General features: G+C 52.9%; 1 protein-coding gene across 2 annotated transcripts in view; it reads left to right on the top strand.

Annotated features, from left to right (window-relative positions):
- The first annotated feature begins 1,396 nt into the window (after positions 1–1,396).
- The window catches only part of AXL (AXL receptor tyrosine kinase), a 33,539-nt gene continuing 12,613 nt past the window's right edge, over positions 1,397–22,322 (top strand). Inside the window, exons 1-12 of one of the 2 annotated variants that reach the window (XM_049900918.1) lie at positions 1,397–1,912; positions 3,030–3,252; positions 3,587–3,687; positions 4,516–4,692; positions 9,739–9,819; positions 9,956–10,071; positions 15,513–15,723; positions 16,047–16,186; positions 17,318–17,468; positions 17,687–17,713; positions 19,661–19,793; positions 20,079–20,170. In XM_049900918.1, coding sequence (XP_049756875.1) covers positions 1,849–1,912; positions 3,030–3,252; positions 3,587–3,687; positions 4,516–4,692; positions 9,739–9,819; positions 9,956–10,071; positions 15,513–15,723; positions 16,047–16,186; positions 17,318–17,468; positions 17,687–17,713; positions 19,661–19,793; positions 20,079–20,170 — 1,516 coding nt within the window. In that variant the 5' untranslated portion in view covers positions 1,397–1,848. The remainder of the gene's footprint in view (positions 1,913–3,029; positions 3,253–3,586; positions 3,688–4,515; positions 4,693–9,738; positions 9,820–9,955; positions 10,072–15,512; positions 15,724–16,046; positions 16,187–17,317; positions 17,469–17,686; positions 17,714–19,660; positions 19,794–20,078; positions 20,171–22,322) is intronic. The other variant, XM_049900919.1, reaches the window with a different exon arrangement.

The following is a 22,322-nucleotide window of genomic DNA, read 5'->3' as shown; positions in this document are numbered from 1 at the left end:
GGACACAGGCCAGGCTTTAGACAGAGCCTCATGCTCCAAAGTGCTTGGGGGAACAGACCCAGAGGGGACAAGACATTCAGATTCAGAAAAGTAGGGTCCGGAGCAAGGGGGTTATGCCTGGGCTCACCAACCTATAGCCTGCATTCTAGTCTCAACCCTGGTGGAGTGCCAGGTCAGGGGAGAGAAAATATAGATCCCTGCTCCTGGCAACTGCAAACCCCCAGAGCTCACCAGACCCATAGAGACCAACTTGTCAATACTGCGGATACAGGCCCAGAGAGGGGAAGGGACTAGCCTGAGGCCACACAGCAAATCTTGGACTTGGGGGTCCTGCCCACCCCACCTCCTGGCCTAGGGTTCTCTTTGCTCTATTGCACTATCTCTGGAGGACCATGGAGGCCCCAGAACGAGGGGATGTGGATGGATGAAGCCTGGTAACCACCAACCCCAGAGAGATGGTGAAGACCAGGACCTTAAACTCAAGTGTCCCTCCACTCCCCTGGCCTCTGCCTACTGGACAGGGTGTAGGGAAAGGGCAAGTCACAGGTGTAGGGTCTGTTTGGAGGGCTTTAGGGGGTCCAGGGCTGGGAGATGGGGTTACACCAAGAGCTGAATAGCTTTTCCACCAGTATCAGTCTGGCTATGGTGTGTGTGTGTCTATGTGTGTGTGTGTGTGTCTGTGTGTGTCTACATGGCTGATTCCCATGTCTGACCCCCTGCGTACCTGTGTTTCTGCACAGCTGCACACACCCTTGGTTCAGTATTTCTGCGTCTGTGACTCTGTTTCCACGCGTATCAGCCCATCTGTGCCTGTGTTTCCATGCGCTCAGCCTATATGTGGGCCTGCATGTTCCCGCATCTGACTGTAACTCTGGAGTGTCTGTGCTCATCTGCCTGGGAATACGTCTGTTTCCTTGCGCGTCTGACTGTGTGTGTGTGTGTGTGTGTATCTGTACGTGTGCGTAACTCTGTGCGTCTGAGGCTCCATGTTCCCATGGGCGCCCACACACTGCAGTCCCCTCTATGTGTCCGTGTGGGGTGTTTTTTGTGTGTCTGACCCTCCTGTCTCCCTGCGTCCCCCATGGGCCAACGCAGTCGGGCCCTCCTGTTTCTGAGGTTTCTCTGGAAGTGAGTTTCTGACCCGGCTTGTCTGAGTGTGTCTGCGGGCCAGCAGCACACTGCTGCATGTCTCTGCCTGTCCCAGCTCTGAGTGTCAACAGCTGAGTGTGTGCGTGTGTGTGCCTATGTGTCTGTGTGCGTGTGCCCCTGTCCAAGGAGAAGCTGTAACAGTGAGGGGGAGTGAAGGGCCAGCCGAGGGAGGCCTGGCGGTGGCCAGGCCGGGGGTGGAGGCGGGGAGGGGGTTCCCACAGGCTGAGAGGGGAGTGGACTTCTGGAGGAATGTTTACCAGACACGGAGAGACAGCGCCCAGAGCCCCGAAGAGAAACACAGCCTCCTGCCTCCCGGCCCAGGATTAGGGGCGCAGCCACCAGGGCCCCCTTCCCCCTCCCCAGCCTCCCTCCAAGGCCCCTTTAAGACAGGGCAGGTCCACTCCTCTCTGCGTTAACCCCTCACTGCCCAGGTGGCCCCCTGGTGGGCGGAGGCAGTGGGGGCCAGGGGCGGGGAAAGGGCTGCCCCAAAGTCTGGGAGGGAGAGAAGAAGGCAGGGAAGCAGGCAAGGCTGCTGAGTAGAGCCGGCCAGGGGCCCCTGCTGTGCCAGGCGGGCAGTGCCAAATCCGAGGAGCCCGGAGCTGGGGGGAGGGCTGGGGACAGCCCGGCCCTGCCCCCTGCCCCGCGGGGTGCCTGGGAACTTGTGAGGAAAGTTTGGCATCAACTGCGTGGTCCCCGAGGATGGGCAGGGTCCCGCTGGCCTGGTGCTTGGCGCTGTGCTGCTGGGGCTGCGTGGCCCTCAAGGGTGAGTGACAGGGGCTTAGTGGGGCAGGGCCACTGCAGGGTGGGGGGCGCCGGGTGCGGGGCTGAGGGGAGCACGGGATCGGGGGTGGATGGCAGGTGTTGGGGGTGTGCATTCTGGGACAACAGAGAGAGACCCAGAGACTCAGACCAACCCAGAGGGGCAGAGGGAGAGAAAGAGCCTCAGAGAGAGGAACAGGAGGACAAGAAATAGAAACCGAGAGGGCCAGAGACGGGAAGAGATGCACTCGGAGAGGAGAGACAGACAGACACACAAGGCGAGAAGCTCCGGGACAGAGCCAAGGAGAAGCTGGGGTGGGGGGGTGGAGGCTAGGCTTGAGTCGGGGGCCTTGGGAAGAGGGGCTGAGCTGGGGGTAGCCTGGAATCTCCCAAAAGAAAGGAGCACAAAGTCAGGGAGAAGAAAGACGACCTCTGCCCCCCGCAACCCCCCCGCCAAAGTCAGGGAGAGGAAAGAGGACCACTACCCCCCCACACCGCCCCCCCCCCACGGCTGTCTGTCTGTCTTTAGACCTCCGTTTCTGGGGATGGGGGCTTTGTCTCACTGTCACCCGTCTCCTCTCTTCAGTCACCTTCTGTATGCCTATCTCCTCTTCCTTCCTCCTGGGGGAGTGTGTGTGTGCGTGTGGGTGTCTGTGTATGCGTCTGGGCCTCTCTGTCTCTGACTCCCCATGCCTGACTTTCTCTCTCTGGCTTCTCTCTCGCCTGTCCTCTGTTTCTCTCCCCTATCCCTCCCAGTCCTTGGCTTCCCCTCTACCCACCCAGCCCCGAGCGTTAAGTCTCTAGAGACCCTAAGGCCAGGCAGAGGGGGCAGGAGCTTGCCCTGCCAGGCAGTCCAGGGGGCAGTCCAGGGCGTGGGAGGCTGCCAGATCCCAGCAGACTTCCCAACGGACAGACAAGTGACCTAGTCCCCTAGGGAGATTCCCATCCTCCCCCGAAAGCCTCCGCCCTCTACCCCCTCTGAGGTCACTCTCTAGCTATGTGGGCCTGAGGGCCTGGCGGGGTCCTGGCAGCCGGTGGGCAGGCGGGGAGCAGGACAGGAAACAGAGGGGCCAGAGCGAAGCGGGGACCCCTAAGCTAACTCTTCCCTGTATCCCCTGCAGGCACAAAGGCTGAGGTGAACCCTTTTGTGGGGAGCCCAGGGAACATCACTGGTGCCCGGGGACTCACAGGGGCCCTTCAGTGTGAGCTCCAGGTCCAGGGGGAGCCCCCTGATGTGACCTGGCTCCAGGATGGACAGGTCCTGGAGCTGGCAGACACCACCCAGACCCAGGTGCCCCTGGGCGAAGATGAACAGGATGAATGGAAAGTGGTCAGCCAACTCAGGTGTCCAGTCTCCCTCCACCAGCCAAGACCCCCACGTCCCTCCTGACCCCTGTCCTTCCCTAGCCCCCTACCTCCATCACATACTGATATGGTGGGTAAAACAATCATGGGCCTGGAGCTAGACCACCCAGGTGGGAATCCCAGCCTTGCCACTTCCTAGCTGTGTGGCTTTCGGCATGTTATGTCACCCTCTGGATTTCACTTTCCCCTTCTGTGAAATGAGATAATAACAGTACCTATTTCATGGTTCTTACAGTTTTCCCCCACCCCATCTCAGTTCTGACCACTCCTTACCAGTGTCTGGCTCTGACCTAGAACCTCTCTGTCCTGTCAGAATCTCGTCCCTGCAGCTCTCGGACGCAGGGCGGTACCAGTGCATGGTGGTCCTGGAAGGAGAGACCTTTCTATCCAAGCCTGGCTATGTGGGGCTGGAGGGTGAGCCCTGGGGGTCAGAGGCCCTGAGGGGCCCAAGGACAAGGGGAGCTGATAAGTCCAGAGAGGTCAAGAATCTCTCGGGCTTGGAGGGTGCTGGAGGGTCCAAGGTGTTCTAGGGGGACATCCAGCCTGGGGATGACAGAGGTCTTGGGAGGTCAAGAAGCTAGGATCCCATAAATTATAGGGGGCAGGCCTGGGAGTATTACATGTCCCGGGGGAGAAGACAGCCTGGGGTACTCAGATGTCTTGGGGATCACACATAGTTAGGGATCAGAGGCACACACACATATACCTGACCCCCCCCACCCCCCGACACACACACACTTTCCTCATCAGTAAAATGAGATGAGGAGCCAAACTCTCTGGAGATGAGGCATGAGGGGTTCAGAGGTCCTGGGGAGTCAGGTATGAGAGGGTCAAATATTCGGGTGATGTGTCCTCAGGGGCACCCCTGGTGGCATAGTGTAAAGAGCTGAGCTGCTAACCAAAAGGTCGACAGTCAAATCCATTAGCTGCTCCTTGGAAACCCTACGAGGCAGTTCTATTCTGTCCTATAGGGTTGTTAAGAGTCAGAATCGACTTGACAGCAACGGTTTGTTTTTTTTGTCGTTGTTGTTTTTTTTTTCTGGTCCTTGGGGCAGAGGCCTTGAAGGGTCCAAATCTGAGGGGGGGCTCAGGTGTCCTGGGTGGTCAGACGTGGGGGATCAAAGACCCTGAGGGTAAGACACAGGGTGAACCAGGTGCCCTGAAGCCTCCAGCATCTTGATGGGTCAAATACCTGGGGGCTCCAAGGGCCTGCCCAGACCCCATCCTCTACGCTGCCCCCAGGCCTGCCCTACTTCCTGGAGGAGCCTGAGGACAGGACTGTGGCCGCCAACATCCCCTTCAACCTGAGCTGCCGGGCCCAGGGACCCCCAGAGCCCGTGGACATACTCTGGCTCCGGGATGCTGCCCCCCTGGCTCCGACCACGGGCCACGGCCCCCAGCACACTCTGCAAATTCCAGGTGAGTCAGGGACAGGGCCAGCTCTGCTTGCGGCCAGGGCAGGGGGGAGTGAGGAGCTAGGGAACCTTCACTGCCTTGCAGTGTCTGCTTGTCCCTCTCTGTGTTGTCTCTCTGTTTCTGAACGTCTCTGGCTCTGTGTCTGTGTCTCTGTCCCTGTCTATCTCCGTGTTTCTGTCTGTATGCCTTTCTCTGTCTCTGTTCCCCACCTCTCTCCCTGTCTCTCTGTCCATCTTTCTCACTGTTTCTCCGTGTCTCTGTTTCTCTCTCTCCATCTCTTTCTCTCTCTCTGCCTCTTTTTCCTTCCATTCACCCAGGCCTCTCTCTGAATAGAATTCTTTGTTCTGGGTTTCCTCTGAGCTGTTCCGTCGCCCAAGTGTGTGTGGGCCTGGTGGCCCTTTGTCAGCCCTTGACCCCAAGCTGGGCACCGGAATCAACTGTCCTCTTCTCCCTGCCCCCCACCTGCCCACCTCTGGCCCCAAAGGGCCCTGCTGACCTCGGTCAAGGGGGAGACAGACCCCACCCTGGCTGGGGAAACAGATCCCAAAGCAGAAAGAGGGCAAGAAACAGGAGACAAAGACAGTTAAAAAGAGAGACTGAGAGACAGAGGGAGGGATGAATCGCAGAGGTAAACCAAGATAGAGATGGGGACAGGGAAGTCTGAGTGACAGGAGAAGGGTGGCCATCCCCCATATCACATAGAGGGAGCAGGACCGAGCCTGGGGTTACACAGCAGTCAACAGCAGAGGTGGGGAACCCTGGACACAGGGGTCCTCCTCATTCAGAGAGGAGAAGCAGATGGGGGAGCTCACTCAGAGGGAGGCAGCTCGGCTCTGAGGGCTATCAGCTGCCTGCATCCCACCTGTGGCCTAGGATAGAAGGGAACTGGGGCTGGGTGGTGGGAGGTGCCCAAATTCCCAGCATTCGGGGGCACTGAGTGTGCAAGGAAGCGGTGAGCATGTCAGCCCCCAGAGGGGTGACTCAGGCCCATGGCTCGAGTGGCCGGGTGGGGACAGAGATGGAGCCTGAGTCAGCCTGGCAGGACCCCCTAGTGGAGGCATCCTGGGAAGGAGAAATGGGGGGTGCAGGTGCGAGAGGGTCAATGTGTATATCAGTGGTGTGTGAGGGGGAGATCCGGCTGTGTGTCCACATCCCCGTGGACCTGTGTTTCAGTACATCTATCAGCATCACCCTCTTTGTATGAGGTGTGCCTTAAAGAGGGTCAGTTTCTGTGGAAGTCTGTGTGCGTGTGTGTGTTCACTAAATGTGTTTCTGTCAGCTTGTATGTCTGTCTCACTGTGTGTTTGGGTCTGTACAGCACTTTTCTACACATTTCTCCGGGGCTGTCAGTAAGCCTGTGTGTGTGTGCGTGTGTGTCCTGAGTATGCCAGCATCAATAAGCCTGTGTCTGTCTCTCTTTGTGTGAGTGTGTGTTACAGCTGTGACTCGCTGTATGAGGATGGAGTGTGTGTGTGTGTGTGTGTGTGTGTAGAGGGAGTGGCAATTCCCCTGGGTGGCTTTGTGGATGTTTTGCATACCTGCCTGCGTAGAGGTGACAGTGGCAGCTCACAGGTGTGTCCTGATGTGGGCTTCTGTTTCCTTGTGGTGAGTCAGGAAGTGCCACAGAGAACATGATGGGTTTCTTGTGTGGTGTGTGTTTCTTTACATGTGGCTACCTGAACCCCTATGTGTGTGCGTGTCAACACATGGCTGTGGCAGCCTGGGCTTCTCAGGGAGTCAGCAGGTGCACGTACATTACTTGGGGTGTTTCTCATTGGCTCTATGTGCATGTGTGTCCATGGGTGCCCTTGTGGTGTCTGTGTATGTCCAGGGTGAACGTGGTGGCGTGGGAAGCTGTCACCATGGTCCCTGTATCTGTGCGTGTCATTCACATGGCTCCCTGTGTGTTGGCCTGGGCTGCTTCTCATCGGAGGAACCTAGGAGCCCTGGTGGCGCAGTGGTTAAGAGCTTGCCTGCCAACTAAAAGCCTGGCAGTTCGAATCTACCAGGTGCTCCTTGGAAACCCTATGGGGCAGTTCCACTCTGTCCTATAGGGTCGCTCTGAGTCGGAATCGACTGGACAGCAATGGGCTTTGGTTTAGGGTACTAACCAACCAGTGTGCATATGTCTGCCTGTGCCAAGCTATGTGTACAGGCAGGGTCCCCATGCTTGTGTGTCTGCACCAGCCCTGTGGGCCTTTGCACATGTGTAGTTGTGTATCAGTCTGCACCAAGTGCTGACACAATCTCAGCAAATGTGTCTGCCGCAACCTGAGTGTGTCCGGCTGTGTTCTGGCGGGGATGAAGGTTTGGCTGTGTGTATGTGTATGCCACTGCATTTGTGTGTGAGCAACTCAGCATTAACCTTCAGTGTGCCCTGGTGTGCATCTATTCACTCTAGCCTCAGCGTATGTTTCTTGCTTGGTGTGTGTGCGTGCTTGTCAGCATCAGCCTAACTAGATGAAGACCGTATAGCTACGTGTTTGTAATCAATGTGTGCATGTGTGATTGTGTGCCTATGCGTTTGTCCCGGAGCCCCCCTACTATTTGTGTATACGTGTCTCTCTGTGTACGTGTATATTGGACCGTGTGTGTGTGTAAGTCACCGGATGTACATTTGTATCAGTGTGTTTGTGACATCACCAGCCCTTGTGTATCTGTGGGTAGCTTCGTGAGTGCTGTATTTTCTGCACATTCAAGCCAGTAACAGCCCCTGTGTGTTTAAGTGTGACTCACTGTGTGTGCGATTGTGGCGGGGGGGGGGAGGTGTTGTGGCGGGGGGGGAGGTGTTGTGTCAGAATATCATCAGTTTGTATATCTGTCCCTCTCTGTGATTCAGGGCGTGTCCCCTGTCTCCTTCCATCCCCCTCATTCCTTTGGAAAAGTGTGGGGGAGGGCGGGGGTGGAGTGGGCAGTACATCTGGAAAGCACATCTGGAGTCTGCCTGCTCCTGGCATGGAGAGCCCAATGAGGAGGGGGACCCCAGTTCCCCTATCCCTCCCCACCTCTCCCTCTAGATGTCCCGTGGGTGGGGAAGAGGGTTGGGAATCCAAGACTCCTTCGTCCCGTCCCACACCTTCCCCCTGGTGCTGGGGTGGCCCAGGAAGGGGGGATCCCGGGCTTTGCGCCCCCCAGACAAGCCGGAAGTGCCCGGGGAGGGGGGCGCCCCGGTGACTCACGCGTGGGAAGGAATGCTGCGGTCGGAACTGGACCCGGCTCCAGCACCCCCTCCCGCCCCGATGGCTCCTCTGGCGGGCGGGGCCGGCTCTGGCGCGGTGACCCTAGCGGGCCCCCACGTGCCAGGTGGGTGGACGCTACCCAGGCGCCCTGCCCGCCTCCATCCAGCCCCGGGGCTGTCCTGTCGCTTCCCCGGGCGGCGGGGGCTGCGGACCGGGCACCTGACCTTGGCTGGGAACACGCTGCCTGGGCAGCCAGAGCTGAGGAGCTTCACTGCCCACCCCCTTCCTGCCGCTGCCCACTCTCCCCTCCCCCACGCCATTCCACTTCTTCTGCTGACGGAGAAAGGGAAACTTTGTGTCTGTGCAAAGAGCGCCTCCTTCCCCAGCACAGTCGTGGGGAAACTCAAGCCGAGGGAGACACGCACACACCAGAACAACTCACAACAGACACACACAGAGATGCCCAACCTACACACATACACAACACCCGAGATACACAGGGAGCCAGAAACACCCTTAAAAAAAAAACCACTGCTCGCCAGTGGATATTGACTCACAGCAACCCTGTAGGATAGAGTAAAATTGCCCCATAGGGTTTCCAAGGCTGTAATCCTTATGGAAGCAGACTGCCACATCTTTCTCCTGCAGAGCAGCTGGTGGGTTGAACCTCTGACCTTTTGGTTAGCAGCCGAGCACTTAACCATTGCACCACCAGGTCTGCTCCACAGAAACACCAAACCCAGTGCCGTCAAGTCGGTTCCAACTCATAGGGACCCTATAGGACAGACGCTAATGCATAAGCACACTGACCGAAGCACACAAGAGAACTGCGTTTACACATGCAGACTTGAGACTTGGTCCCCTTTCATCCTGGCACACCCAGGCACTGTGTGTGGCTGTCTCTGTGTGTGTGTATCTGTGTATGACATGTAGCTGTGTGTGTTGGTATCTGTGTGCTCGTGCCTCTTGTGTTTGTCTCTGTGCTTGTATGTACTTGTGTGTATGTGAGTGTGTGAATGTGTGTGCGTGTCTGTGTTCTCATCATCAACACCACCTTGGGGAGGGGAGGCAGTCTGCCCACAGACACGCAAAAACAGTTATTCAACACACACATACGTTAAGTCAGGAATCACACAGGCTCACATCTCTACAGACACACCCAGGCACACACAAAAACACAAAGCACTGGACTACTAACCGAAAGGTTGGCAGTTCAAACCCACCTAGAGGTGGCTTGGGAGACAGGCCTGACAATCGTCTTCCAAAAGGTCATATCCTTGAAATCCCTCTGGAGCAGTTGTAGTCTGCACACATGGGGTCACTGTGAGTCGGAATCGTCTCGACAGCAAACAGCACACATAAATTTGTTCACTCAATCAACAAACATTTATGGAGTGCCTACTGTGTGCTGCCAGGCCCATCTCAGGCCCTGAGGGTACAACAGGGAACGGAAGTGGCAAAAAAGCCCAGGGTCTGGGAGCCGACATTCTAGCGGAGGGGACAGACAACAACAAGTGATGTAGGTAACATGTAAAGTGTGTCGGGCGATGAAAAAAGCTAGGGAGGAAAAGCAGGCCACAGAGGGGAGGTTCCGATTTTAAACAGGGGGGAGTCAGGGACAGCGAGACCGTGACTGAGAAGGTGGCGTTTGACTAACATACAAGAAGGAGATGAGGGAGGAGCCACGTGTACATCTGAGAAGGGAGCCTCTAAGCAGGGGATCAGAGCGCAAAAGTCCCAAGCCAGCGAGGTGGGACCTGCTGGGTGCACCGGGAGGAGGGCCAGGGTGGCTGAAGCAGAGTAGCCTAGCCAGCCTTGGAACCCTTGTCTTCTCCTCTATGACACCGGTCCCCCTCATATGACTCCCCAGGCCTGAACAAAACATCCTCCTTCTCCTGTGAAGCCCATAACGCCAAGGGGGTCACCACATCCCGCACAGCTGCCATCACAGGTAATAGAAGAGGGAGCTGGGGGATGGGGGGAGGGGCGGGGGGTTAGAGGGCACACCTAAGGGGGAGGTCAGGGAGGGGGGTTTTGTGAAATGAAACGGCCCCCCAAGGTCAGTCCCTTTCTTCATCTGCCCGCAGTGCTCCCCCAGCAGCCCCGTGACCTCCACCTTGTCTCCAGCCAGCCCACAGAGCTGGAGGTGGCTTGGACCCCAGGCCTGAGTGGCATCTACCCCCTCACCCACTGTACCCTGCAGGTGAGACCCCAGCCTTTGCGCACCTCCACCTCAGCCTGGGAAACCAGCCCTTCCTGCCCATTCATCTGTTGAGGGTCAGTAGAGCCTCAAGTTAAGCCAGATATCCTGGGTTTAATCCTGCCTCTACCACTGGCTGGCTGTGTGAGCTTGGCCAGGTAGGTACTATCATTATCTCCATTTTATAGCTGCGGGAACTGAGGCCCAGAGAGGCCTCAGTTCCCGCAGCTATAAAATGGAGATAATGATAGTACCTACCTGATAGGCCTGTTATGAGAATTCAAGGAGTGAATCCAAGTGATAACTTAGAATAGTATCTGGCACTTAATATTTTAATGATTTTAGTATGAGTTATATATATATATTAAGAAACATTTTATTGTGTTTTTGGTGAAAGTTTACACAGCAAATTAGGTTCCCTTTTGACAATTTCTACACGAATCGTTCAGTGACATTAGTTACATTTTTCGCAATGTGCCAACATTCTCTTTAATTGCGTTCTGATTGTTCCCTTTCCTGTACTCTAATTTCCTTGCCCCCCGTATTTTTCCATCTTTGCTTTAGAGTAAATGTTAACCTTTTGGCCTCAGATTGGTTTTTTAATGGAGCACCATACTCATGGGTAATATTTTTTATTTTGTGTGCCAACCTGTTATTTCGAGAAAAGGTGACCTCAGGGGTACTTTCTGTTTAAGGTTTAAAGAGTATCTCTGGGTGACATGTGATAGTCTCAGGAAGTCCTCTAATCTCAACTGGTCCAGTAAGACAACTTTTTAAGAATTTGTGTTCTGTTCTGTGGTTTCCTCCCGTTCTATCAGGGTCCATCTATTGTGGCCTTGGTCAAAACTGTTGGTGGTAGTATCTGGGTACCACCTAGTTCTTCTGATCTCAGGGTAGATAAGTCCATGGCCTGTGTTTTAGTATTAGTAATATTACCTCTAGATAGAGTGGGAGCCCTGAGACAGCAGGACCCTGGGCTATCTTGATCCTCCGTGGGTCCCCAGAGCCTCTGTGCTTCTTCCATTCCAAACCCAATCCTTCCGCCTGCCACCCCCTGCCCGGCCCCACCCAGCCCCGCCCCATGCCTCTGCCTATGCCTCTCCATTCTGGCCCCCCCTACCTCCCCCACCTCTCTGCCCCAGCCTTCCCTGTCCTGGCCTCAACCCCTCCACCTGTGCCTCCCCGACCCCTGCATCCTAGCCCCCCACCTCCCCCACCCCTCAATCCCAGCCTCCCCTACCATCTCCCTGTCTCGACCCCTCTGTCTGTGCTTCCCCGGTCCCTCTCTGACCCCTCTGCCCGTGCCTCTCCCATCCAGGCCCTGACCCAGGGTTATCACTATCTGGGGATGGGTCTTTCTCTCCTGATGGACAGTGAGCTCTGTGAGGGCAGGCCTGGGGCTGTGTTGGTCACCACTAGGTCCTCCATATCACCCAGCACAGGGTCAGACATGAAGTAGGGGATATTTGCTGGAAGAATAGCTGGCACCTAAGATGAGCTAGACCCAGCCTCTGCCCTGAAGTTGCTCCTACTCCTACTGGCAAAACAAAACAAATGGCAGAGATCTACAGCTACAAGGCCTAGTCCTGTTATGAAGATCTCTGAGATTCAGAAGCTGGAGATGGGGCGGGAGTGTCATAGGTGGCACACAGCCTGTGATAGGAGATGATGGTGATTAATGATGACCAGCTTTCGTGGAGTGTTAATTGCATCTGCTGGGCCTTGTGCTTCAGCTTTGCACACACCACCTTGTGTGTTTGTGTGGTACTGCCTACTGACGTGCCCATTTTCCAGGTGTAGAAACTGAGGCTCAGAGCAAGTAAGCAACTTGCCCAAGGTCACAGCCAGGAAGTGGTAGAGGTCGGGTTCAAACCGTTGCCTCACCAAACCCAAACAGTTCTCCTAATCTCCTTAGAAGCCATTTAGAGCCAGCACCTGGTTCAACAGGAGCTGTCTTTCTTATAATTGCGTCCCCTGGACACATCCTCATCTACCCTAGAAGGTATCAGCTGTTAATCTCCCCATTTTCAAGGTAAGGAACTGAGGCCCAGAGAGGGGAAATGGCTAGGAAGGAGTAAGGCTGAGATTCAATCCCGGAGGCCAGGCCACATGTGGGAAATCTCAGATGCTAGGGTCAGGCGTCAGCCACACCCCCACCAACATCCATCAAGTGTCCCCAGGAAAGCAGAAGTGTGTCTTCTTCCCTTTCCAGGTCTCACTTCCCGCTGTGCACAGGCGGGGCCTGAGGGGTCCGGGTGGGAGGGTCACAGCTGTCCCAGGAAAAAGAGAAGTGGGAGTGGGCAGGGGAGGACAACTGTCTGCACCCATCTCCTCTCTGTCCCAGTAGAGGTTCCCCTTCCCATCTGTCACTGTGGGTCAGAGAGCAAGGATGGGGACAGCCTCCTGCTGAGGTCTCGTGGTGTGATGCCTTCCCTCATGGGGCTGTGTGACTTTGAGCAAGCTGCTGAACCTCTCTGGGCCTTGGTTTCCTCTGACTGTAAAATGGGAATGAAAAAAGAAATTGACTCCATAGAGCGGCAGTGAGAAGTGAAAGAGTTAATCCAGAAACATGCTTGGTGTCTTACATGGTACTCAAGAAATGTTAGCTGTTAATATTTTGATGTGCAAACCAATTTACCTGCATTGTGTCATTAAACCTCAACCCTGCCAAGTAGAGACTCTCTGGCCCCCTTTTTCTAGAGACAGAAGCTGAGACTCAGAAAAGTTAAGACACTCACCCTACTTCATATAGCAGATAAGTGGTCAAGCCAGGACCTGGACCCAAGGAATCTAGCTTCAGAGCCCATACCCTTAACCAGTAAACTCCTTCCCAACACACTGTGTGGCGCTGTGGTTGGGGTCTCCCAGGTGAGGGGAGGGCCGTAGGAAGAACACTCCTGAGCTGTGTGGCTGTAAGCTGTATGGCCATGGTGGCTTGTGGTTCCATGTGGCAGGACTGTGCCCTTGCACGATAGCAAACAGATGTGTCCCCAGCCGTGGGCCCCAACATCCTGATAGTGCCATTCCTGGAGACCGAGACGGGGTGCCAGCCTGTGCCCTTGTGCAGGGTTGTGTAGAATTTGACACTTGTTGCCGGGCAACCTCTCACACACCACACAAACAAAATAATAATGACAAACACTCAATATGCACAAGCGCTCTTCTTAACACTTACATGCATCAATTCAGTTAACCCTAGGAAGTAGGGAGTCACTGCTGTTATCTCATTTTACAGATGAGGAAACTGAGGCACAGGACTAGGGGGCTGGTGGAGTCTGAATTTGAACCTGGGCTCCAGCATCCACGCTCTTCAGCACTAAGTGAGCACCGCACCTGCCTCTCTGGACAGATGAGCATTGTTCTTATTGATGTGCTCAAAAGGGCATTCTTACCATCAGCAGAGCAAAGGCTTTGGAGACAGAACAGGCTCAAGTCACAGCTTTATCAATGACAAGCTGGTGACCTTGGGCACATAATTCCATCTCTTCAGGCCTCAGTGTCTTCATTTGTATAATGGAGATAACCACAGTACTGGAAAAAAAAAAAGACCAAACTTATTTTGGTCTGACAGAGACTGGAGAAACCCCAAGAGTGTAGTCCCCGGAAACCCTTATAGCTCAGTACTGAAATCACTCCTGAGGTTCACCCTTCAGCCAAAGCCTAGACAGGCCCATAAAACAAGACTAAATAGGCACATCAGCCCAGGGGCAAGGATGAGAAGGCAGGAGGGGACAGGAAAGCTGGTAACAGGGAACCCAAAGTCAAGAAGGGGAGAGTGTTGGACATGTCGCAGGGTTGGCAACCAGTGTCACAAAACAATATGTGTATTGTTCAATGAGAAACTAGTTTGCTCTATAAACCTTCATCTAAAGTACAATAAAAAAAAAAACACAGTATCTACTTCACAGGGTTGGCACGAGGGTCAAATGAGTTCAGATTTGTAAAGGGCTTAGAACACGGTTCAGTCAATGCTTGATCCCTTTTTCTTTTTTTAAATTGAGATAGAACATACATACTCCATCAAGCCCATTGCTGTCAAGTCAATTTCAGCTTGTAGTGACCGCACAGGGTTTCCCAGGCTGTAAATCTGTATTGAAGCAGACTGCCACATCTCTCTCCTACAGAGCCGCTGGTGACTTCAAACCACGAGCCTTTAGATTAGCAGTCAATCGCTTTAACCACTGTGCCACCAGGACTGCTTAGAATGTACATACCATGCTAATGCTCAGACTGAGACTGGAGGGACCCTGACGGTCGTGATCCCCAGACCTTTTGTTAGCCCAAGATTGGAACCATTCCCGAAGCCAACTCTACAGACAGGGATTGGACTGGACTGTAAGACAAAGATGCTGGTGATGAGTGAGCATCTTGGCTCACGTGAACATTTGAGTCTATGTGGGCAACTCCTGTCTGGTAGCGAGATGAGAAGGAAGAGGGAGACAGGAGCTGCTTGAATGGACGCAGGGAATACAGAGTGAAGAGAAGGAGTGTGCTGTCTCGTTAGGGGGAGAGCAGCTAGGAGTACACAGCAGGGTGTGTATAACTTTTTGTGTGCGAGGCCGACTTGGTTTGTAAACTTTCACCTAAAGCACAAAGAAATATATACACACCATGCGTAATCTTCAGTATAAAAATACACATAGATTATTTTACACATGTATTCACCCAGCTGGGAGCCCTGGTGGCACAGTTGGATAATTGCGAGGCTGCTAAGCATAAGGTCAATGGTTTGAACCCACCAGCTGCTCTGCTTCTGTAAAGACTTACAGCCTTGGAAACCCTGCGGGGCACTTCTACTCTGGCCTATAGGGTCGCTATGAGTCGGAATTTGACTCAATGGCAATGGGGTTGGTTTGTTGTTTTTTTTTTTTTTTTTTAAATATTCACCTAGCTAACGAACTACCCTCCAAAGCAAGATACAGAATCAGCCCCCCAGAAGACTCCCTCAGACCCCTAGAGATGTCCATTCTTCTGACTTCTATCGTCAGACTTTGTTTTTGCCTGGGGTTGGATGTCATCTGTATGCGATCTCACAGTGTGGACTTTTATTTGTGATCATCACTGTCATCGTCATCACTGGCCACCTGTCCCGCACTGTGCCAGCCATCCTTCCAGCATAACTACATTTAATCGGAAAGCCACCCCATAAGGCTTTCTTCTATGTCCCCATTTTCCAGATGAGGAAACTGAGGCTCAGAGAGGGAAGGAATCTTAGCAGAGGTGACTTTTGCAAGTGGTGATGAGGCCACATTTGTGCAGCTGAGTGGTCTCCTCGCTTTGCAAACCATGAGCCTGTGTCGTCCCAGTCAGGAGCGGGGACACATTACACACACACACACTTGCAAAGCTGAGGAGTCACACGTAGATGCCATGGTCAAGAGTTGTGTGGCTGCCTTGTGTGATTGTATGGCCGTCCTGTACTCACGCCCCTTCCCTCATCCCAGGCTGTGCTTTCGGACGATGGGGTGGGCATCTGGTTGGGAGAACCAGACCCCCCAGAGGAACCCCTCACCTTGCGAGCCTCCGTGCCCCCCCACCAACTTCGGCTGGGCAGCCTCCATCCTCACACCTCTTATCACATCCGGGTGGCGTGTGCCAGCAGCCAGGGCCCCTCTCCCTGGACCCACTGGCTGTCTGTGGAGACCCCAGAGGGAGGTAAGAAGGCACTGGGAGGAAGACATTGCTTGCTGCTCCGCTGGACCTTGCTCTCCCCAGTGCCCACACCTCCCCCACCCCCAGCACCTTCTCTCACCCATTTACCCCATGTGGCCTCAAGTCTCTTTCCCGTCTGGTCCCCGAGCCCCCAGCAGTGTCCTCTGGCATCTCTCCCAGGCGTCTCCCCGTGCTTCCTCTCGTGGGAAGCCTGCACGAGTTTGCCCACGTGTATGTCCTTTGCACACTACCCCCCACTTCCTGGGAACTTGGGAGGGGGTCAGGAAGAGGTGGGATACCAGCTTCCCCTCTTCCCTGTCCTCCAGTGCCCCTGGGCCCTCCCGAGAACGTTAGTGCCATGCGGAATGGGAGCCAGGCCCTCGTGCGTTGGCAAGAGCCGCGGGCGCCCCTGCAGGGCACCCTGTTGGGGTACCGGCTGTTATATCGAGGCCAGGACACCCCCGAGGTGAGTGCTGCTGGCAAGGTTGCGGTGGAGTGACTAGGGAAGGTGGGAAATGGGGAGGAGTTGGCAGGGTGTCCATGGACGATTGTGCAGGTTGTGTAGTCCACAGTCGCACTAATGACGAGGGAGCAGGTTCTGGGGAGATTCACATTCACATGCTGGGGAAGGTATGGGGGCCCAGGGGAGGGCTCAGGGAGTGGCTACTTATGAACCACTACCTCATTTTTTTCAGTAGACTTACATATTTGGAAAGGAGCCCTGGTGATGCAATGGTTAAGTGCTCAGCTGCCAACCAAAAGATTGGCGGTTCAAACCCACCAGTGGCTCTGAGGGAGAAGAGACTTGGCGATCTGGTCCCAAAAAGATTTCAGCCTAGGAAACCGTATGGGGCAGTTCTGCTCTGTCATATAGGGTCTCTATGAGTTGGAATCGACTCAACGGCACACAGCAACGTATACTTGGAGTCTCTGGGTTGTTTAAACAATTAAAGCATTGGCTGCGAACTGAAAGGTTAGTGGTTGGAGTCCATCCAGAGGCACTTCTGAAGAAAAGTCTGACAATCTACCTCCAAAAAATCAGCCACTGAAAACCCTGTGGAGCACAGTTCTACTCTGACACACACGGGGTCGCCATGAGTTGGAATCGACCCAACAGCAACTGGTTGGACTTACGTATTTACTATGACCATTTCACAGCAGGGAATTGTATAAGAGCTTGAGGAAAGGTGCCTTTTCCTAATTTGCACAAAGGTACTTTCTGGGCTAGTGGCAACCCTGAGGGTGGAGTGATAGGGAGTTAAAAGGGGATGGACACATGAAGACAAAAAGTTACTCAACAAACATTTCTTGAGCAGTACTTACTGTGTGCCAAGCACTGTTCCAGGAATTGGAGACACAGCAGTGAATGAAACAGATAAAAGTCCCGTCCTTGTGGAGCTGATATTGGAGTGGGTGTGGGGATGGAGAAATGGAGATAAAAGGACATGAGAAGGAGAGATGAAGGGTAGGAAGAGGTAGGGGATGGGGATTGGGGGTTGAGGAGAGGGCTTGAAAAAAGATGGGGAGTTGAAGCAGAGGGTGAAGGCTCAAGGGTTAGGGATCTGAGGTTCCTTCATGCCACTTCTGGACCTCCTAGGTGCTCATGGACATAGGACTAAAGCAAGAGGTGATCCTGGAGGTGCAGGAGGAAGGGACTGTGCCCAACCTGACGGTGTCCGTGGCAGCCTACACTGCTGCTGGGGATGGGCCCTGGAGTGTTCCCGTGCCTCTGGAGCCCTGGCACCCAGGTAACTCCAAAGACATTGTAAGCCTCCTTCAACTTTCTCCCAGAGACCTTGTCTCTTCCAGATACCCCTGACTCACTCCGTGTACCTTTTAGTCTTACCCCAGCCTAGGCTCTGCTCCCACCCTGAACCTGACTGAAAGCCTCTTTCACTCCCTCAGCTGTGTCCTACCAGTCTTTCCCTCTCTGAGCATGTCTCCCCTCTGTCCTTTCTCCTCACAGGGCAAGGACAGCTAATCCACCAGCTGGGTAAGGGCCTTTGCACCGCCTTTTCTTCCTCCCTTCCCATAGCACCTAGTGAGGGCCTTATCAGCACACATACTCTTTGCATATCCCTTACATGGTTCTCAAACTCATCACTCCAAACCTCTACTTCTTGGATTTCTGTGGTCCTCAATAGAGGTGACTCGGAAGACCCAGCACATTGTAGACACCCAGTGAATGGTGGATGGATGGGTGGATAGGTGGGTGGGTAGATGGATGAATGGATGGGTGGGTGGGTAAATGGATGGGGATGAATGCATGGGTGGGTGGATGGATGGGTGAGTGGGTGAGTGGATGGATGGATAGGTGGATGGACAGATGGATGGACGGATGGATGGATAGGTGGATGGATGGGTAGATGGGTGGATGGATGGATGGATGGATGGATGGATGGATGGATGGATGGATGGATGGATGGATGGATGGATGGATGGGTGGGTGGGTGGGTGGGTGGGTGGGTGGGTGGGTGGGTGGGTGGGTGGATGGGTGGATGGGTGGATGGGTGGGCGTGGGGGGGTGGGGGGGGTGAGGTATCCTGACCCACATATCCGTCCCTCTCAAATATTTCTCCAACAGTTCTCAAACATTCCTCCTACACCCATCCAACCTTCCTAGCACCGTCATGGCCCATTCCTTGTAAATCCATTCACTATTCTTAACTATTCTTCACATACCTTCCTACATTTCTTTGCATACCGTTTCCACACTCATCCCACCCTCCTTTCACATTCATTCCGTCATAATAATCCCTCACTCCTGACACAGGCCTCCCAACCCTGTCACACACCCAAACTTCTCTCTCCCTTATTCATAAACTCTGCACTTGTTACACACTCTCCATACATTCCACAGTGCAAATACATTGCGCGGTTTTCAGTTCACACTATGCACACCCTACAGTTTTCCTTGTACACTCATTTCATGCTCCTTAAACTTTTCTCTCTTGTCCTTCCCCAATCCTCCTCCATCTCACTCTCTTCACACACTCATGCCAGACTCCTCCTACACATACCCATTCTTTATTCCTTACACATCCCACCCTTTTTGCACACCTTTTCCATTCATTCCATACTTCTCACCTGCCCTTTTTCCTACATGCCCATTGCACACTCTTCTCGTGCCAGTTACGTCCTCACAGACCTCACTCCTTGTATGTAAAACCCCTTGGATAGTCCGCACTCACCAATCTCCCATCTCGAACAACCATCCCATGTTCTGTGCACACTCACTACATCCCTTTGAACACTTATTTTACCCTCATCCCATGCTGTAGGAAAATCCTTCCATAGTCACTGCACACTCCTCAAAGACATTCCTTCCTCATTTGCCTTACGAGCTGCACACCTTGCACCCTTGTTGCACATGCCTCATGCTCCCATCTTACACTGCATGGATGGATGGGTGGGAGGGTGGATGGATGGGTGGACGGATGGATGGAGAGATGGATGGACGGACAAATGGATGGACGGATAGATGGATGGGAGGGTTTTTCCACACCCAAGCCCACTCTCCTGGCACAATCATGACACATATCACATGCACCTGTACTGTGTGGAATTTACTCATACCCATTCTGTGCTCTTCCAGCCCTCCTTGCATAGTCATAATAACCCATTCCACACACATCTCTCACCCTATTCCACACTGGTCCCACACTCATTGCACACTCCTCAAATGTCCACCCCACTCTTTACTCATCCATCCTACAAGTTTCACACACCTTCACTTGTATGCACACTTACATCATATTCATTGCATACACCACCCAGCCAATCCCGATTTCCTCATACACATGAATGCACCCATCCCACAACCCATCAAATATGCCCACTCCTTTTCAATGCCTTCTGTCCCTCCAACATCACCCCCTTGGGTCTCAGGGACCTGGATCCAGGACCTCAACCATGACCTGTCCCCCATACCCCCCGACAGTGAGTGAACCCCCAGCCCCTGCCTTCTCATGGCCCTGGTGGTATGTACTACTGGGAGCAGTTGTGGCCGCTGCCTGTGTCCTCATCTTGGCCCTATTCCTCATCCACCGGCGGAAGAAGGAGACCCGCTATGGGTGAGTTGGAACGACGTGGGGGACTAATGTGGACTGGGCTAGAGCGGCTAGCAGCAGAAAGACCAGTGAGGAGGGTGGTGCAGAAGAGATGACCAAGAGACCCAATGAGGGGAAAGGCCTGGAAAATGAATGGAAGGTTAAAGGAAGCACTCTAAGATATGCTCGGCAAATGCCAGAAGAGTGGGCAGGGCTTAGGGTTGGAATGGTGCTCAATTTTACCACTGATGGAAAGAGAAGGGGTCCACAAGGTTCTCCCCTACCCTTACGTTCCTCCATTCCACCCAGGGAGGTGTTTGAGCCAACAGTGGAGAGGGGCGAACTGGTGGTCAGGTACCGCGTCCGTAAATCTTACAGTCGCCGGACTACTGAAGCCACTTGTAAGTGAATCCCATGACTCCCTGTCTAGGTATTGGGCTAAAGAGTATAGAGACCTGGGTCTCCTGGGCCTCTGTAGACGCATGAGCCAAAAGATTCTGAAGGCCTTGGGATACTAGAATCTTAGAACCACAGATCCTAAGAATAATGGACTTGCAGAACCACACAGAACCTTAGAATAACAGAATCTTAGGCACAGAAAAATCTGAGAAACACTAAACCTCAGAGTCATAAGATCAAAGAATAACGTAATGATGATGATGAGTTGATGATAATAACAGTGATAATGATGATGAGATAATGGTGATGACGATAATGATCTCAAGGTGATGATGATGTGATTGATGATGATGATGGTGAAGATGATGATGATGAGATGATGTGATGATGTCAAGAGGATGAGGTTGAGATGATGATGTGATGATGATGATGGTGAAGATGATGCCGTTGAGATGATGATGATGACAAAAGAATCTCAAAAATCATAAAATCTTAGAACTGTAGACTCTCTGTCAGAGAATTGTAGAGTCATGGAGCATCCCAGCTAATGAGGAACCTCAGAGACCACCTAGTCAAATCTCATTTTCCAGCAGAGGAAACTGAAATCCAGAAAGGAGAGATGGGGTTAGGTCTCTTTCTGGCACACAAGAAGGCTGACAGGGCTCCAGGGGGTGGTTGGAAGGAAGAGGAAGCCATGAGGTCACAGCGATCTGATGGAGTAATATACAACAGTAGTTCTGAAACTGTGATCTGGGTTCCTGGGGGTCCCTGAGACCTTTGCAGGGGGTCTACAAGGTCAAAAGTATTTTCATAATACTAAGATGTTGTTTGCCCTTCTCACTCTCATTTTCTCCTGAGCGTTCATTCAGTGGAGTTTTCAGTTTTCCAGAGGCTCCCTGATGAGTGATGACGTCGTTGCTCTGATGGTTGATGGAACGTGTGCTTGTCTATTCTTGTAATTTAAAAATTTCTTAGTTTAATTTTGAATACAGTAAATATCTATCTATCTCACATAAACAAAAGCTCTTTGTAGCTCTCAGTAATTTTAAGAACGTAAAGGGGCCCCAAGGCTAATAAGTTTTGAGAACTGTGGCTCTACAGCAGTGAAAATGGATGAATTACTACCAAATACAGCAACTGTATTACAACGATCTCATAGACATAATGTTAAGTGAAAGAATCCAGACATAAAGAGAACATATTATGTGGTTCCATTTTATGACATTCCCAAACAGGGAAAACAATGGTAAGGGAAATCAGGGAAGATGATTACTCCTGGGAGGGCAGGTCATGGTCTGTTCTTGACCTAGGTGCTGGTTATACAGCTGTGTTTGGTTTGTGAAAATCCACTGGGCTGTTCACTTATGATCTGTGTATACTATACGGCAATAAAAAGTTGAGAAGTATTTTTAACAACTGGTACAGCAGGTGCTGACCAATCAGGGTACCCAGTGGAGCAAGATCTTGTGCCTGGCCTTAGTTGTTGCTTTGGGGGAAGGTTCAGTTCAGGCGGTTCAGAGGAGGAGCTAGAGTACTCAGGGAAGTAGCTTTTTTTTTTTTTAATTGTGCTTTAGATGAAGGCTTACAGAGCAAATTAGTTTTTCATTAAACAACTAATACATATATTGTTTTGTGACATTGGTTGCCAACCCCTGCGATGTGTCAGCACTCTCCCCTTCTTCACCTGGGGTTCCCCATTTCCATTCATCCAGCTTTCCTGTCCCCTCCTGCCTTCTCGTCCTTGCCCCTGGGCTGGTGTGCCCATTTAGTCTCGTATATATGGTTGAACTCCATGTATTACTGTTTGTCTATGGGCGTGCCTAATCTTTGGCTGAACGGTGAACCTCAGGCGTGACTTCAGTACTGAGTTGAAAGGGCATCCAGGGGCCATACTCTTGGGGTTTCTCCAGTCTCTGTCAGACCAGTAAGTCTGGTCTTTCTTTCTGTGAGTTAGAATTTTGTTCTACATTTTTCTCCAGCTCTGTCTAGGACCCTGTGTTGTGATCCCTGTCAAAGCAGTTGGTGGAGGTAGTGGGGCACCATCTAGTTGTGCTGGACTCAGTCTGGTAGAGGCTGTGGTAGTTGTGGTCCATTAGAAAGTAGCTATTTTTGAACCAATGCAGAAGTATTTCAGTATTTTAACAATGGGTGTGT

The sequence above is a fragment of the Elephas maximus genome, chromosome 11 (genome assembly GCF_024166365.1).
Source record: "Elephas maximus indicus isolate mEleMax1 chromosome 11, mEleMax1 primary haplotype, whole genome shotgun sequence".
Classification (NCBI taxonomy): Eukaryota; Metazoa; Chordata; class Mammalia; order Proboscidea; family Elephantidae; genus Elephas; species Elephas maximus.
The sequence above is the reverse complement of the archived record's forward strand: the minus strand, read 5'-3'. Positions and strand labels throughout refer to the sequence as shown.